This window comes from Cavia porcellus, unplaced genomic scaffold (assembly GCF_034190915.1).
Source record: "Cavia porcellus strain 051 isolate PalLab524CR breed Dunkin Hartley unplaced genomic scaffold, mCavPor4.1 scaffold_27, whole genome shotgun sequence".
NCBI lineage: Eukaryota > Metazoa > Chordata > Mammalia > Rodentia > Caviidae > Cavia > Cavia porcellus.
Genome location: NW_026947510.1, coordinates 6,997,136 through 7,013,513, shown reverse-complemented (window position 1 = coordinate 7,013,513; position 16,378 = coordinate 6,997,136). Strand labels below are relative to the sequence as shown.

Sequence of the window (16,378 nt, the reverse complement as noted above, 5' to 3'; positions counted from 1 at the left end):
AGTTCTGTTGGGTGAATATGGTGGTGTATGCCTGTGACCCTAGACTGTGGAAGACAGGCAGGACAGTCACGAGTTCCAGCCAAGCCTAGGCAACTTAGCACCTTAACAAGATCCTGTCTCAAAATTTAACAATGGAAAAGGGCTGGGGATGTAGTTCAGTACCGGAAAAAATGAAGTCCATCCCCAGGCTTTTGCTAAGTGGGAACGAAGAGGCTGCCGGTGCATTTGCCCACACAATCCGTGTGCAGCAAGCCTCTCACGCTGATTCTGCAAAGCTGGTACCAGGCCTGGCTGTGTGTCCAGGAGGGAATAGCTGCAGCCATTTGAAAGCTGCCTGGTTTTTCCAAATGAGTACAGGGTAAAGAAAGTGCAATGTGGAAAATCCAGTCTTTGGAGGGGATCTGCACAACTTGGGAGCTAAAGAAAGACCAGAGCCCATGCTGATGTCAGAATCCTTGGGCACCCGTTTCCCAGACAAGAAAGGTAGGATCAGGAAGGTTAAACAACCTCTCCATATTGCACAGCAGTCAGAGGCCTCAGTTTGCCATGCAAGTGTGTGTGGCGGTCAAAGTGCTGGTCCCACCCCGAGCTCCTCTCCTGTGTGCAACCCCAGTCCCCCAGCCGGCTGTGCAGGCCCACGTGCCGTGCAGGAAACATGATGGGGACTTGTTGGGAAACAGGGCCTCCTTCCCCTGCTCTGTCCCCAACCCTGGCTCACAGCTGCATCAGGGTGACCATGGGTTTAAAGAGAGGCAGCGGCAGAGAGCGAGAGGGTGCAGACTCCCTGAGAAATCTCGGGTACAGCGTTTGAGTACGCTGAGCTGTTGATCTTCCCAGCCAGAAGCCCTGGCCAGGGAGGACAGGATAGGGGATGCAGAGCAGTTCCAGGCCCTCACTGTGGCAAAGAGCCGATACCAGGCTTCCTTCTTTGCATTGTCTTTGGAATAATGGGCGGTGCCTTAAAGGGTTTGTGCCCCTCAGAGAGATAGTGCTCCTAAGATGGCTGTGTGCCTCTCTCCTCCCACTGGCCACCTGCTGTTCTGTGCCCATGACCATCTGGTCATAGCGACAAACCCCAAGGTCTGGCCCTCTGAGGAGGAGCCAAGGGGAGGGGGGGGTCTGAAGACTACTGGGAAAATGAGCTGGATGTAGTGATATACTCCTATAATTCCACACTTGAGAGGCTGAGGCAGGAGGACCACCTTGAGTTCTAGGCAAGTCTGGCCTACATAAGGCAAGCATTTACATTCTTCTGTCACCGCCCAGGGAATTAGCCCCTTGTGTAAGGGTCCTTTGAACTTTGTGCTGGACTTTAAAAATAGCAACATAAAGGGGAAAATGTGTTCACCACAGGCCCTTCCTGCCACCTCATGTCAGGTGTTGTAAGGTTCAGCTTTAGCTGCTATTTCCCAGGGATCCTTGCAGCTCTGAGTGCTAGAGGGGCCGAGCAGTGGTGCCTGAGGAACTGGCCAGAGCAGGTGGGGAGGTCAGTGAGTCAGGGAGTCTGTCTGGGGCAGGCGGCTCTGAGCCTTGTGTCTGCAGTGGTGTTTGACGGGGTTTGCTGTGGCAGGCGTCCTCACAGCCACCTCAGACTGTCAGCGTCACCTCAGCTGCCACCCCGCATAACCACCTTCTGTCTGCAGAGCCACCTCCAAGAAGACAGCAGAAAACCTTCCTCCTGCCCAGTGCCTGTGGTTGCACGTCCTTCTGGAGAGACCTGTGGCCCATCCATCTCACTGTAACCCTGGCAGTCAGGCTTGCTGCTGGCATTTGCAGTTGTGGGAGCTCGGGCCCTGAGAGGGCAAGTCACTGACTACAGGACACACAGCGCTCTGGGCAGATCTGAGCCCAGGCTCTTTGTGTTCGGTCCAAATGCTCTTGGCAGTGGCAGCCTGGGAACAAAGATGCTGCCGCTCTGACATTTATTAGACTTGGCCACCGTCTAGGGTCCCTGCTCAGAATGCCAGGTGACAGACACTTCCACTATGCACCCACCCCAGCAGCGGCGTTGTGGGTTGCAGTGCCTCCCTTCCGTGCCAGAAAGCCCTAAATGCCATTTGAGTTATCTCTCAGGCCACAGGTGCTGCCTAAGAGCAGGGAGGAGAGATGCCTGAGCATCTCCTGGAGCCCTTGCACCACTGGCAACAGGAGCACTGCTTTCCTCGGAGCCTGGGGCAGAAGGTGGAGGGAGAAGGCTGTGTTTTGTTTTGTTTTTTGTTTGTTTTTTTTTTTTTTTTTTTTTTTTTTTTTGAGACTGGGTCTTGTTATGTAGCCCAGGCTGGCTTCAAACTCACAGCAATCCTCCTGCCTCAGCCTCCAGTGTGCTGGGTTTACAGGTGTGTGCCATCACACATGGCTGATTTTTTGTACTGCACAGATGGAACCTGAGGCCCCTTTTCACCTACTGGGTGAGCATTTGCTACCCCTGAGCCACAGGGACAGTGAAACTCACGGCTTTGAGCATGCATGTGTGGCACATTGCTGATTCCAGGTGACACTGTTTTCTGTGAGCACCAGGTACTAGGTCTGAACTCCAGTAGGAGGCCCAGATGGAGCAGCCAGCTTGGCTTCTGTCACGTTTCTCAGCATGGCCAGTGCTAGGGATTAGGGCCCACGCCATCCTGTCCCCTGCATGGTGCCATGCACATGGCTGGGAGCCCTGGGAAGACCCTTGCCAGGGCTTGGCATGCTCAGACACATCCAGGCCTTCAGCTAGTTGCAGCTGCAGCTGATGATAGGCTGAGTCACTCTGTCTGTCCCCAGCATCCCGTCTCTATAGGAGCCCCTTGAGCTCTGATCAGCTTCTTGGAAGCTCTGAGAAGGGCAGTTCTATCTGACTCCATTGAGTGTCTCTGTTTCCTCAGAAGAGTGGTCTAGTTGAGGAACCAAAAACTAACTAATGCTCTAAAAGACCCTCAAGGAGCTAGGTGTGGCGGTACACACCTGTAATCCTAGCACTTGGGAGGCTGAGACAGGAGGATCACTGAATTTGAGGCCAGTCTGAGCTATAAAAGTTGGGGGCTCTCTAAACCTGTGCAGGCCAGCATGGCTCCTCCCAGCTGGGCTTGGAACATCTCCAAGACAGGGCCTGTGCCCAGGGAAAACAGAAAAGATGTCACACTGCCTGGTGGAGTCCTCTGGGGAGACGTCCAGCCAGCAAGAAAAGTGCTGCTCTGAACAGTGTGCAGACGTCTCTGTGAGACCTGCTCCTCCAGCTGTGTTCCCTGAAGTGAGCTCTCTGGATCAGGTGATGCTGTGCCCATGCTTTGGTGATGAAAGGTGAAATCCAGGGCCTGTCCCGTGCTAGACAGACGCTCACCACTGACTGCACCACAGCCTTTTTTAGTTTTTATTTTGAGCCAGGGTCTCACTAAGTAGCCCGGAGTGACCTTGAACTCAAGCTTCTCCTGCCTCTTCCTCCCCAGTAGCTGAGATCACAGGTGTTCGCCACTGCATCTGGCCCTGAGTTAAATTTTAAGGAAGCTCGGTATGTTTTCCATAGGGGTGGCAGCATTTTCAATTTCTGCCATGAGTGCACAAGTGTCACGGCCTTTGTGACCTCTGACAGCAGTCATGGCAGCCACTTTCTGGATCTCCTCACACTTCCCATGTGGATTTCCCTGGTAGTCCCTGACCTGGAGCCACACCTGCCTCAGGCTCACAGGGCACGCAGAGGCCACCCTGTGCTGGCACATGGTCATTTTGGAGAAAAGGTGTTCACACCTCACACTCAGGAGTGTGAGCTGAGCTGAGGGACCCTGAGACTCATAACGAGACCGCAGTGATCCAGAGAAGATGACGAAAGTGCCATTCTCAGTTCCGGGCATTCTTGTCTGGGTCAGGAAGGTCAGGCTGGGCACCTTCTACCATCAGCAGGACAAGGGGCTGGGGACACCTGCCCGAGGACATGGAGCCCCAGAAATGGTGAGGACTTCATCCCCAAGAACCATCGCTGCTGAGCTCAGCCAGCACCATAGTCATCTGGAGCTGGGACCATGGGGTCCCTGGGCCATAACTGGGCTCCTGCCTCAAGTGGGTGAGTCCCTGGCCACAGCTGAAACAAGAGGCATAAGGGTGCCAGAGATATGCCAAATACCGGGGGCTTGTGAGTTTTTTTTAAAAAATTAAACTCTTCGTTTGAGATCATTGTAATCCACAAGCAGTGGTACCATGCATGGGTCATCCCAGCACTTGGGAGGCTGAGGCAGGAGAATCGCTGCAAGTTCCAGGCCAGCCTGGGATATATAGCACAACCCTGTCTCAACAATGAAAAAGAAATAGTAGAGAGATCCCAACTCCCCATTAATCAGTTTCCCTCCCAGAGGAACATCTTGCAAAATTATGGGGCGATATTCCATCCAGGATACTGACCTTGATACAGTCGGGTCATAGAGCATTTATATCCCCTGCAAGACTCCCCACTTTGCCCTTTTACAACCTCTTCCACTTCTCTCTTGCACTCTCCCCCTTATCCATGACAGCCACAAATCTTCTTTATTTTGTGATTTCAAAGATTAGTCACACAGGAATCTGGGATTGCAGCTCAGTGGAGGGCCCCTTACTTAGCACATGTGAGGCCTTGGATTCCATCCCTACCTCTGCAGGAAAAAAGTAAAAGATCTGGCTGTGATGACACATGCCTATAATCCCAGCTGCTTGGGAGGTTGAGGCAGGAGGATCATGAGTTCAAAGCCAGCCTAGGCAACTTAGTGAGACCCTGTCTCAGAATTTTAAAAAGGACTGGAGGTGTGGCTCATGGTAGACAGCCTGCCCAGTGTGCACAAGGCCTTGGACTTCATCCCCAGCACTGTGAAAAGGTGTGGGGGGGGGGAGTGGTGATGGCTGTAAATGGAATGAGACTGTAATTAACCTTGGAAATGACTTCCTGCTCTTGCTTGTGACTCGTTTTGCTGGTGTGTCACCTGGTGGGGGTGAAGGGCACCTGGCCACCTCCTTTCTGGGAAACAGAACAGAACACATTCCTAGGACTCCTGGAGTTTTCCACCCTAAACCCTAAAAGTCCAAAAGTGGCTGTGATTGGGTTGGAGGACAGGGTTCAGGCTCTCGGCGCCAGCTCTCCACCCCCATTTTCTGTTTCCCTCAGGCCCCACTCTGGCTGTGGCTGTGGTTCACATCAGTGCCTGCCCCTTCCCCGACACATCTGGCAGCTCCTTCCCCTGGCCCGGAATTGGTCATTGTGCAAACAGATCGTTATGTGCTCAAGCTATGGAAGAGGAAGCCAGGGATGGAACAGGAACCCACTGGGGCGGCGGAGCAGTGTGACTGGGAGCAGATGCCCTCAAGGGGCCTGGTAGTCAGGGTCAGCAGAGCAAAGTGTTAGGCCCTCTTCAGGGAGGGGTGGTCAAAAGACACATCACAGCAGGCCCGGAGCCCTGCCCTCTCAGAGGCCCAGAGGAGGCCGGGTGTAGACAGAATGTGCAGGTGGAGTTGGCCAAGGGACACACAAGCCTATTGAATCCCAGATTCCAGACAGCAGCACCTTACACAGGAGAGGGCTCAGTTCTTTGGCTGGTGACTTGTCAGTGCTGGGACAGTCTTGTGGCTCAGTACTTCCAGGTATGACCCTTTCCACTTGGCCCAACCCTCTCTCACAAGCTCTGTGGGACTCATGTGTCCCCTGACCAACTCCACCCCTACATGCTGTGTCTATCCCAGTCTCCTTCAGGCCTCTGCAAGGGAAGGGCTCCCTGGCCAGCAGAAAGTATATGCCTAGCTCTTCTGCTCACCTCCTATTGACCAGAACATAGTCACATGACCATACATAACTGCAAGGGAGGCTGGGAAATGTAGTCTTTAGTCTGAGAAATTATGTACCTAACTAACTATCCAGGGTTCTATAGAGGAGAACAGGAATTGGGGTGACTATTAGCAAACAAATTGTCAAGCCTCTCTGATTCTTAGTTTTCTCATCTACAGTGCCTCTCTTGAGGTGGTTGTAAGAGTTAAATGAATTACCAGGCAAATAAATGGTACAGTATATGTAGCCAGAGCTTACATGTTTACTGTTTGTATTTTTACTACTTAAGAAGAGCCTGGACAGAATGCCCTGGCGCCCTGCTGGGCACAGGCTGTAGTGCTGGCACACAGTACTGTCCCCACCATTGCTGTCATTGCCAACTGTCCTGTGAGCCACAGTTATCCACCCTGAAGGGGAGCTGGCCCTGGGTGACTGTCCCCACTCTGTCCCTATACTGCTTGCTGGTCATGTGTCCCCTTAGCCTGTGAGCAGATGGCCTGGCCCTGTGGCCTGCTGCCAGCTCAGCTGCAGGAAGTGGCTAATTCGTCTCATGTGGCTTCACAAATGGTCTGCTCTGTGGTGCTCAGCCTCCAGCATTGGGACAGAGTCCAGGATGGCAGGGTGGCCTCAGGATAACCTATCCCCTCTCAGCATAAGTTGGGAGCTCTGGCCTGGGCCCAGTGGTAGTGGGAGCAAAGGGACTGTGGCCCACAATTTTGGGAACACTAAGATGAGCCCAGGGACCTTGCACTTCAATCTGTCCCCAAACCACACCCCATTCCAGGTCTCCAAGCTGCCCCAAATCCATTAGCGAGGGTGAGAGAGGAAGCAGAGGGTGGTATAGCCTCATACCTTTCTCTGAAGTAGCCTGGGAAATTTCTAGAGACCTCTCCCTCAGTTCCTGTGGGGCAGATAGGCTGCCTCAGGCCACGGGTTGAACAATGATACTGAGCTGTCCATATGGCTGCCAAGTGAAGCCAGAAACCCAGAGAGGCCAGGGGGCATGGGATCAAGGTCCCAGCGTGGCTCTGAGGAAAGGGCCTTCTCCAGCATCGATGAGTGAGAAGTAGGCTGGTGCCCGAGGAGAGAGGATGCTGCCTAGACACATCCTGTGGAGGAGGAGAGATGGCCTAGGCATACCTGGAGCAGCTGGCCTCCCTGGCAGAGTCAGGAGGCCCCTACCGTCTGAGGCCCAGACCTGTCCTTGAGCTTCCTTTATCCTGAAGCCACGGAACAAGCAGGCCTTAGGGACTTCTTTTCCTGGCCCAGTGCCCTTGTGCTTATTGTATGCCCTTGCCCACTTCTACCAGGCAGACACCAACTCAGGATGGAGGGGGACAAACAGAAAACAAAATGAAATACCAAAACACCTTCAGACCAGCACTCTGGGAAGCTGAGGCAGGAAGATTACAAATTTGAATCACACTTGGGCACCTTAGCAACTAAGCAAAACCCCATCTCAAAATAAAAATAGAATGAAGGATGTAGGTGAATGTGAAAGCCCTGACTTGAATCCCCAGTATTTCAAAGAATAAAAAGAAAAAAGAAATCCTTCAGAGCTACTTTACAGTGAAATCACCAAAGTGAACAGTATGATGCTGCTAAGATTTTAAACACATAAATTAACACTCCAACTTTCCACAGGCCTGTGTGCAGACAGACAGCCTTACATAAGGCCCTTATGTTTCACATCCAAGAATTTGACCTGACTTTCACTTGCCATTTTCCCTGAACAATACATCTGTATCACGTTCACTGGGCATGATACACTGTGTGGAAAATTTCTAAATTAAATGGACAGATGTACGTACTCATGCAAACACAAAGGGCTACATGAGGGGCTTCGGCATCCTTGGGTTTGATGCCCTGGGGATCCTGGAATCAGCCTGGTGGGGCCAACAGGTCAGACCTAGCTCATAGGAAGGCTGAGTAGGCTGCTGGCCCATGGAAGTCCTGTGCCAGACCCAGAGGACTTGAAGGGACTCAATCCTGAGGGAAAGCTGGGTGTGGTGGCACACATGTGTAACCCAAGCACTGGAGAGGTTGAGGTACAAAGATTTCTGTGAGTTTGAGGCCAGCCTGGACTACATAGCAAAACCCTGTTTCAAGAAAAACAAAAAAAAAAATGGGGGGCTGGGGATTTAGCTCAGCGGCATAAGCGCCTGCCTTGCAAGTGTGTGGTCATGAGTTTGATCCCTGGTACCGGTGAAAATACAAAAAAAAAAAAAAAAATGGTCCCAGAAACCAAGTCTGGGTCTAGCAAAGGGAACCCCACTGTGCACTAACATAATCCCCTTTCTATACCAGGTTGAGAGTTACAACTCGGACCCGCTCGTCCACCATGGAGGGCTGAGAGTGTCCTTTGGCATCCAGCTGCTGAACGCTGTGTCACGAGTGGAACGTGGGATGCACAAGTTGACCCTGCCCTTCCTGCTGCTTCAGGGCTCAGAAGACCACCTGTGTGACAGCAAAGGGGCCTACCTGCTCATGGATGGGGCCAAGAGCCAGGACAAGACCCTCAAGGTGAGCAGCTACCCTCATGGGCATCCCTGGACACCTCTCCCGGCCTGCAGGGTCCCTGCAAGGACCAGCATGGCACGAGTGGGAGACAGACACAAAGGTCTGTTAAGGCACTGAGCTCATCTGCCCTCAGCTGTCAGTTCACAAGCATCAGCCACAGGGAAAGAACAGAACATCAGAAGATGGCATGGGCAGGAAAGGACTGCAGCCCAGGCACTGGGCAAATGAACCTCAGATGTGACAGTCACATCTGAGCCCAAGGATGCCCGGGTGCCAGGCACCCTCTGCAGCAGCCATGGCAGCTCAGGGCAGCAGGGCACTGGGCACCCAGGGAGACCCTGAAAGAAGTCGACTTCCTCTCTGGGTCTGAGCAGCAAGTGACGAGTGCTGGCTGGAGAAGGGGATGGGGACAGGAGTGCAGGCAGTGAGACCCAGGGGGAAAGGGTGCCTTTTATCAGGGCTGAGAGGAAGGATTTGGCCTAGGGTGACACAGGAAGCGGGGGCTAGGCCCAGCGTGGTAGCTTATACCTAGAGGAGACAATGCACTGTTTCTGCCCCAGCACCACATGCACACACATGCCGCCACCACCACCACCTGAACTGCCCTGTGACCCAGCCATCACACTCCTGAGTGCACCATTCACAATGACGAAGCAATGAAATTGGCCCAGTGTCCACTAGCAGGTGACCGAGTAAAGGAAACACCCATGTACAGCAGGATCCTACTCCGCCATAGGAACAAATATTTTCAGCTACATGCAGGAGCCCCCTGAGGGGGCATCATATTGAGTGACACTGGGCAGGCCCAGAACAACAGATACTGTATGTCATAGTCACTTTTCAGGTCACTGCAACAGTGCTGAGTTCTGCAAATTCAAGGAGAAGTTTATCTTGATGCACTTTCTCTTCATGGCCCCAAGGCGGTTGGTGTGGCGGAGGACAGCTCTCACCACATGGTGGGAGGAAAAGGAGTAAAGGGAGGAGCCCTCCCAGACCCCGCCCAGCGCCATCTCTTCCCACCAGACCCCACCTTCTAACAGCAAGGCAGCTGCGAGCCCCGAAACACAGCCGCCTTCTGAAGGTCCGGCTCTGAGTGCAGAAGGCTTTTGGGGATATCTAAATGGAAGTGTCACACTGCATCTCCAAGGCTAGAAAACTGTTCTTGAGGCAGTAGAGTGTTTCGGGGGCCTGACAACAGGCGGGAGAAGGCTGAGGGGACCCTGAACCTCAGGTGCAAAGTCCTGTTGGCAGAAGCAGTGAGTTCCAGTGTCCCCTACACAGGGGGCTGCAAGGAACTGTGTCGTATATATTTCCATAGAGCCAGAAGAGGGAATTTTGAGTTTTCTTAATACAAAGAAATAATAGATCTTTGAAGTTACCTGTGTGCTCATTTAAAAATAGGGGCTGTATCTTGCCCCACCTGCACGTGGCCCTGGATTCCCTTGTCAGCATCACAGAAAGAGCTCTGAAAGAGAGCCCTGGAGTCTGGCTTTGGAGGAGCCACCCATGTTCCCCTGTTCTGAGCTGGGACCCTGGCTGCGACAGAGCTCAAGATGAGCAAGGGCTCCACTCTGAGAAACTAATGCAAACGGCCAGTGAGCAGTGAGTGTGCAGAGAGCTCAGGCTGGACGTGGAGGCCCAGGTCACCCAAACTGGCAGGGCTTCAAGGCCCAGGGCTGGAGGAGGTTGCTAGGGACACCTGAAGAGCAGCCCACCAGCCTGTCTGCAAGGTCACCAGGGTGGCAGGAGTCACTTCTAGGAGGGACAGAAACCAGGTGAGGATAAAGCCATGATCTTACTGGAAGGCGAGAAGTCAAATAGCATGCGGGCACCAAGGGTCCCTGGCCTGGCATGGGTAGGTCACAGACAACTGCTTGGGTCTGAGGGAGAGTGAAAGGTGGCTTAAGATGTGTTAACCTCAGCTGGGCACATTAGAGCACATCTGTAGTCACAGTTGCTCAGGATGCTGAGGCAGGAGGATCTCTTGAGTCTTAAGAGTTCAAGATCAGCCTGGATGGGGCTGGGGATTTAGCTCAGCGGCATAAACACCTGCCTTGCAAGCAAGCAGTCGTGAGTTCGATCCCCGGTACCGATAAAAAGGAAAAAGACAAAAAAAAAAAAAAAAAATAGATCAGCCTGGACAACATAAGGAGGCCCCACTGAAAACACAAGGGCATTGTGGGCCCCGTAGTGACGGGAAGTGAATACCGAATGTTCAGGCCACAGGGAGAGGGACTGGGTGTGCACACACTCCCATCCCTTGTCTGAGTCCTCCACAACTCCTGACAGCCCTGACTCTGTGTCTCTCCCAATTGCAGATTTACGAAGGCGCCTACCATATACTTCACAGGGAGCTGCCCGAGGTGACCAACTCCGTCTTCCATGAGATACACATGTGGTTCTCTCAAAGGACAGGAGGCAGGTGTCCGCCCTGAGCCAGGGGCCTGGGGGAGGCGGCAGAGGAGGGCAGAGCCAAACAGGACCAGAGGAATCCCTAACACAATCTACTTTAAACAAAAAAGAGACGTTTTTGTCATATAATGCTAGCAGCCACTGGATCTACCCTAAGGGGTGAACACTTCGACACTTTATGCAGGAGAGAGAGAGAGAGAAAGAGAGATTGATTGATTGATTGAGAGACTGAATGTTCTCCAAGGAGGGACCGTGGTGCAATGTCCTTTAAAGTACACACACAGCCTCAGCCAACTTCTCCCAGCCACACAGGTGCCTCAGACCCTGTGCCTGGGATGCCGGCCTGCAATAATTGGAGGCACCCCTGCCTGCCCCCACCGAACTCTGCCCCAGTGCCCACTTTGACCAGCTGTAGCCCTGTGGCCTTTGCTCTGGCAGATGATGAGGTGGCCTATGTCCCCACCGAGGTTGCCTATGATCCCGTCAGCCCCAGTGTGGCCTGGCCAAGGCAGCAGGAGGCACTTGCCTGTAGGCAAGGGCTGGGCAGGACCTTTCCCTCCACCCCGGGACTGGGCCTGTCCCACAGGCGACCTTGGCCAGGCTGTTGCTTTCTGGTGCTGTGAGATGAGAGGGAAGTGGGGGGGCCTGACATTTGTGAGTGTACCCACCAGGTACTGGGTGCTCCTCAGGCAGTGGCCAGGATGGCTGGGAGAGCCCTGGAGCTAAGCTGCACCCGAGGGAGGGTAGAGGACCCTGGTCTGCCTAGCCTTCCCTTCCCTTGGGCGGCCGGTGCCACCTGGAGTCACAGTGCTGGCTCCACAGCTACCTCTGGTGGCAGCAGGAGGGAACCGGCCACCCAGTCAGGGAAGAAAACAGCGAGCCACCCTTCCAGGACAAGACCTGAACCCAGCTGCCCTCTCAGGTGCCAACCCCAGCCTGGCCCTGTCCTGGCCTCACTTAGTGCCAGCAATAAGAGGAGACCCGGCCCACCTGCCCTGGGTGCTCTCGCCTCAGGAGTCCCCTGCGAGGCTGCCAGGACTCACAGGGCTCGTCCCCATCCCTGGGGTCCAGAGCAGACCACCCTGCTGCAGACAGTGACAGTCAGCTGCCCAGGCCATGGATGTCCCTGCCCTAGGAGGGTCGCCTGTTTCGTGAGCCCCTGCCATGGGCAGCCTAGTGACAGTTTCTGCTGTCTGTAGTCTACCACGCCCTGGGCTCCCGTCAGTGACTCACCCAGAACTCCGTGTCCCCAGGCCTGGGCACTGTGGCCTCTCCCAGAGGTGTGTGATGGCAGTGTCCCTCCCAAGGGACACGGCCATGTAACTTGACCACGGTCCTCTAAGATGCATGGAGTTGTTATGTGGTCCTGACACATGTGGTCAGCTCTTACGTGACTGGCTGCAGAATCGCTCAAGAGGCAGGGTTGTGAAATTGGGGCTGTCTTGCAAAATCTTGAAGAGGGGCCAGGGGAGAAGGACGTGCCATATCCACAGTTGACTTGGGCACCACCTCACGTCTTCCACTGAGCCCCCAGAGCTCAGCATCCCATCTTTGTCTTTGGGAAGCTGGATGACCATGACATTCAGCCCAGCCAAGGCAGACCATCACAGAGAGTGAGGGGAGGACTTGGGAGAGGCGTTAGGGCCCTGGCTGGACTCTGGACCCTCAAGCCAATGTGGACACTGCTCCCTGTGTGCAGCGCAGAGGCCATGTGTGTCCTCTTTGGAAATGGACTGACAATCTTTTTAGAAAACAGGCCTCTTACAGGCCCAGGCCTTGGCACCACAGGCCCCAGGGTATCCCGCAGCCATCCAGCTCATGCACCTTTTCTTTCTCTTGCCCATTGCTAACAAAAACTAGGATCACACAGATTTTCCAAGCAATTCACCAATCTTCTTATCACCACGGCTTGGCACGTATACTGTCTGTGGGAAATGCGTGTATCACTTTAGAATATTAAAGGAGTCAATGTATGCCACAGCTAATCCTAATAAACCAGGTGTTTTCAGTGTGCTGGCTCTGTCTGTCTGCCACCATAGGTCTCCTGGAGACAGAACCACAGGCCTTTCTTCCAGGGTTTGCCAACCCCTGCCCAGACCGTCCCAGGCTGATATGAACTGTCCTGGTGCAGACTGGACAGATCCTGGTTCCTTCCACACTGTCCGGACTCTGCCTGTCCACATGGGGATGCACTTCCTGCCAGGGAACACAGCCTGACCCCATGTGTGATGGGGCTGGGAGGGAAGAGCAGTGAATGAGGGAGGGAGGAGAGGGAACAAATGGGTGGCGGGGGTGGGAGTGGGCTGTCCCTGCAGCTGGGTCGTTTCAGGGCATGCAGCTTGTACCACTGCCCAGACCCCCACCCGGAAGGGCCATGCTGGGCTCTGCAGCTGTGAGCCATGTTCCTGGGCCCTGTGGATATGTTGGGGTCCTTCTGGGGGCTGGAATCCAGGTGAGGGCCTCCCGAGGCAGCAGGCCTGTGTCACTTCTATGCCCCCTAGACTGCCCAGAACTGCACAAAGGCAGTCAGCCAGTGCCGATCCTTTCTGCACATTTCTGCCTGATTAGTCCTCTGGGCACCCAGCTTGGAGAGGATTGGTGTCCAGGCCCAGACAGCACAAGCTCTTACAGCCAGTGGCTAGGAGGGGCAGGAAACAGGCCCCCAGCGACATATGACCAGGTGTCATCACGGGAGGGCCAGCACCACACTGAGAGCTGTCACTGTGGACGGGGATCTGACAGAACTGTGGCGCTAGGTAGGGGACGCAGCCTTGACCAATGCCTCTCCGCTTCCCTATTCACTTTCCTAGACACCCTCTTGTTCCATTGCCCTGGGATCTGGAGCCATTGGCCTCAGCCTATTATAGTCCAACATGGCTGCTCCAGCTCCACCTACTTCACCCTCATTCCAGCGGACAGAAAGGGGAGAAAAGGAGAGAGTCATGCATCCTTGAAAGGGTACAGCAGAACTCAGACTTTGCATCCAGTATTTCTGCTCATATCTACAGCGGACAGGCAGGGACACAGCCAAGGGGGTGCTGGGAAAGGAGCCTGAGCCAGCTGAAAAACAAGGGGCAGCATTCAGCTATCAGGGAGTGCAGGCGCCCCAGGGCAGGGGTGCAGTGTGCCAGTCACCCTGAGCACAGTAAGCTTCCTGGAGGAGCTAGGCTTCGTGGCTGGGAGAAAACATGAGGCCCGGCTATGACAGCATGTGGCGGCGGGCACACCGTGGCCACAAGAGGAAGCCGAAGAATTGGTGATGGCTACACCTGAGTCTGAGGAGGACTAGGCAGTGTGGGCGGAGCCCAGGAGCCTCCTGCTGCTCCAGCATGGGAGGCAGGTGGCCTTGCTCCTGTTAGAGGGAACAGGCTGGGAGGGCCAGCATGGCCTGAGGATGGACAGCTTCCTGCAGAATTCCCTATCCCCTGACCAATGGGCAGCAGGAGGACAGAGACAGCAGCTGCCCATCCCTGGGACAAAACCAGAGGCCTGAACACATGAGTCTCCACCAGTGTCATAAAAGCTTCATGTCGATGACACAAAATATGGTTAAAATGCAGTCCAAGGGCTGGAACATGGCTCACTAGTGAGCGCTGGCCCAGAATGTGAGAGACCCTGGGCTCCAGCACGGGGGGGGGGGGGGGGAGCAGGTGGAGAGGGAGGAGAAAAGCTCCTCTAGCTGAGTGTGGCAGCACCTTCGTGGGGGATCCCCACACTTGGGAGGCTGGAACAGAACAGGAGGCTCACTTGAGCCCAGGAGTTTAGGAGCTCTGGTGACAGCAGCAAGAGTCAAGACACCAGCAAAAGTCTACATGTGAATCACTCTTACCTTGTACCTAAGCATTCATCAGCCTCAGGGCTGGAGGGCGGGAGGCCTGGCCCCTAAGTGCTGAAGCCAGGAGGGGATCCTTCCAGGTGACCTGAGTCGGACACCACCCAGAACTTGGCTTTGGTCCACAGGCTCACAATAGAGGTGTCTGGGTTAGTCCCAGTTTTCCCTAGTGAAAACTTTCTGTCCCTGTTCCCGCCAGAGTACCTGGCCTCGCCCTCCCGGTTGCTGCCTGTCATGCCAGCAGCTATAGTCCTTGCCCTGCTTCATGAGGGCGCACTGAAGGTTTTATAGATGAGTTTTCCAGGCAGAGGGAAGCAAATGCAGAAACCATGTGACCTTTTCTTTTCCTTTGACAAGAACTCTATTATAGTATGGGTGAAAAAGTAAATTCCTTTTCTTAAATTCTCCTTCGTGAAGTTTTGTTTTGTTTTGCTTTGTTATGGGACAGGGCCTTGCTGTCCTTCAGGCAGGCCTTGAACCCTGTATATCCCAGGCTGGTTCTGAATGTGCGATGAGCCTCCCGTGTCAGGCATGGCCACACACTAGGCTTTACCAACCTTTCAAATAAGGCGGAGTCCTGGACCGGGCAGCGCAGCCTGCTGCCCGCACATGACCGCTGCGGCACGGGCTCAGTGCCCTTTTCACCTTCCTCCTTTGTCTTCATTCAACTCAGGTTTTCTACCTAGGAAAAATCTAGAAGTGCTTTGAGTTGGGTCAGAATACCTATATTTTTCCAATAAAAACCAATGATTTTTCATTTATTTCACACTACTTTTTTGTACTCAGAAGCAGGAACTCCGGGCTAACCTCGAAGCTTGCCCCTGTCCCTTCCTAGTGCTGTCCTCGGCCTGCTGGGACACAGACGGGCCTGGCAAGCGGACGCCCAGTTCATCGGCCCTCCTCCATGGAGAGAAATGCCCGTTCTGTTAACAGTTTTCCCCAAAACATTTAAATCTCCCTTCCTAACTTGGTACACACAAGTAAGCACAGCCCAGGCTGGGACCTGGGGACTGTAGGTCGCTAGCCTGGTTTGTCTGCCAGGGCCACCAGAATGGGTCTATATCATAGGTCACAGGCGGGGGCTGCTGGATGAGATCTCAGGTGAGGCCCCTTGCAACCCCACCCACAGCACAGGCACAGCTATGGGAACCAGACCCCACTCCCCTCTCACCTGTCACTGGCTGCTACAGGTCATAGGCACCTGCCCACCTGGCCACATACACATCACCCTCTCCACAGCCAGTCACCCCAGAGCCTGCAGCTCCCCTACACCAGCCAAACCAGCCATGAGGCCTGTGAGATGCTGGAGATAAGTGGGGAGCTGTGTGATGGTATGGAGTGAGCCACTGCCCAAGGACATGCTGGACCCTGTGTGTGGTGGCATAGGCCTGTAATCCAGCACTCTGGGAGGCTAAGGCAGGACTGCCCAGCATGGGAAACAGCAAAATTACAAAGACATTTTTAATTTTTAAGAAAGGTCTATGTATCCCAGGCAGGCCTCAAACAGCGCCAATCCTCCTGCCTCAGCCTCCCAAATGGTGGGATTATAGGCATGCACCTCCACATCTAGCCAACAAAATAAAAAGGGTTGGGATGTAGGCTGAGCACCCAATAGTGGAAAAAATAAAGGCAGAGCAGAGTCCAAGGAGGCCTCAGGCCTAGGAGCCAGTGTAGGTCAGTGGGGTGGGAGAAAGGGAGGAGGATCAGGCCGGGCTGGGGTGCAAGGCTGATGTCCAGGTCTGCCAACCTCTGCTAGGGCCCTAACTGCCGCTCACCACCTGAGGGGGTGGACCTGTGCAAAAGCCAGGGCTACCCACTGAAGGCTTTCATGTCTCTGACCTCCAAGCTGCACCCAA

General features: G+C 54.2%; 1 protein-coding gene across 3 annotated transcripts in view; it reads left to right on the top strand.

Moving 5' to 3' along the window:
- Window positions 1–12,701, top strand: part of Mgll (monoglyceride lipase) — a 91,494-nt gene extending 78,793 nt beyond the window's left edge. For all 3 annotated transcript variants that reach the window (XM_063237802.1, XM_063237803.1, XM_063237801.1), the window contains exons 7-8: window positions 8,066–8,281; window positions 10,597–12,701. In XM_063237802.1, coding sequence (XP_063093872.1) covers window positions 8,066–8,281; window positions 10,597–10,713 — 333 coding nt within the window. In that variant the 3' untranslated portion in view covers window positions 10,714–12,701. The remainder of the gene's footprint in view (window positions 1–8,065; window positions 8,282–10,596) is intronic.
- The last annotated feature ends 3,677 nt before the right edge of the window (window positions 12,702–16,378 follow it).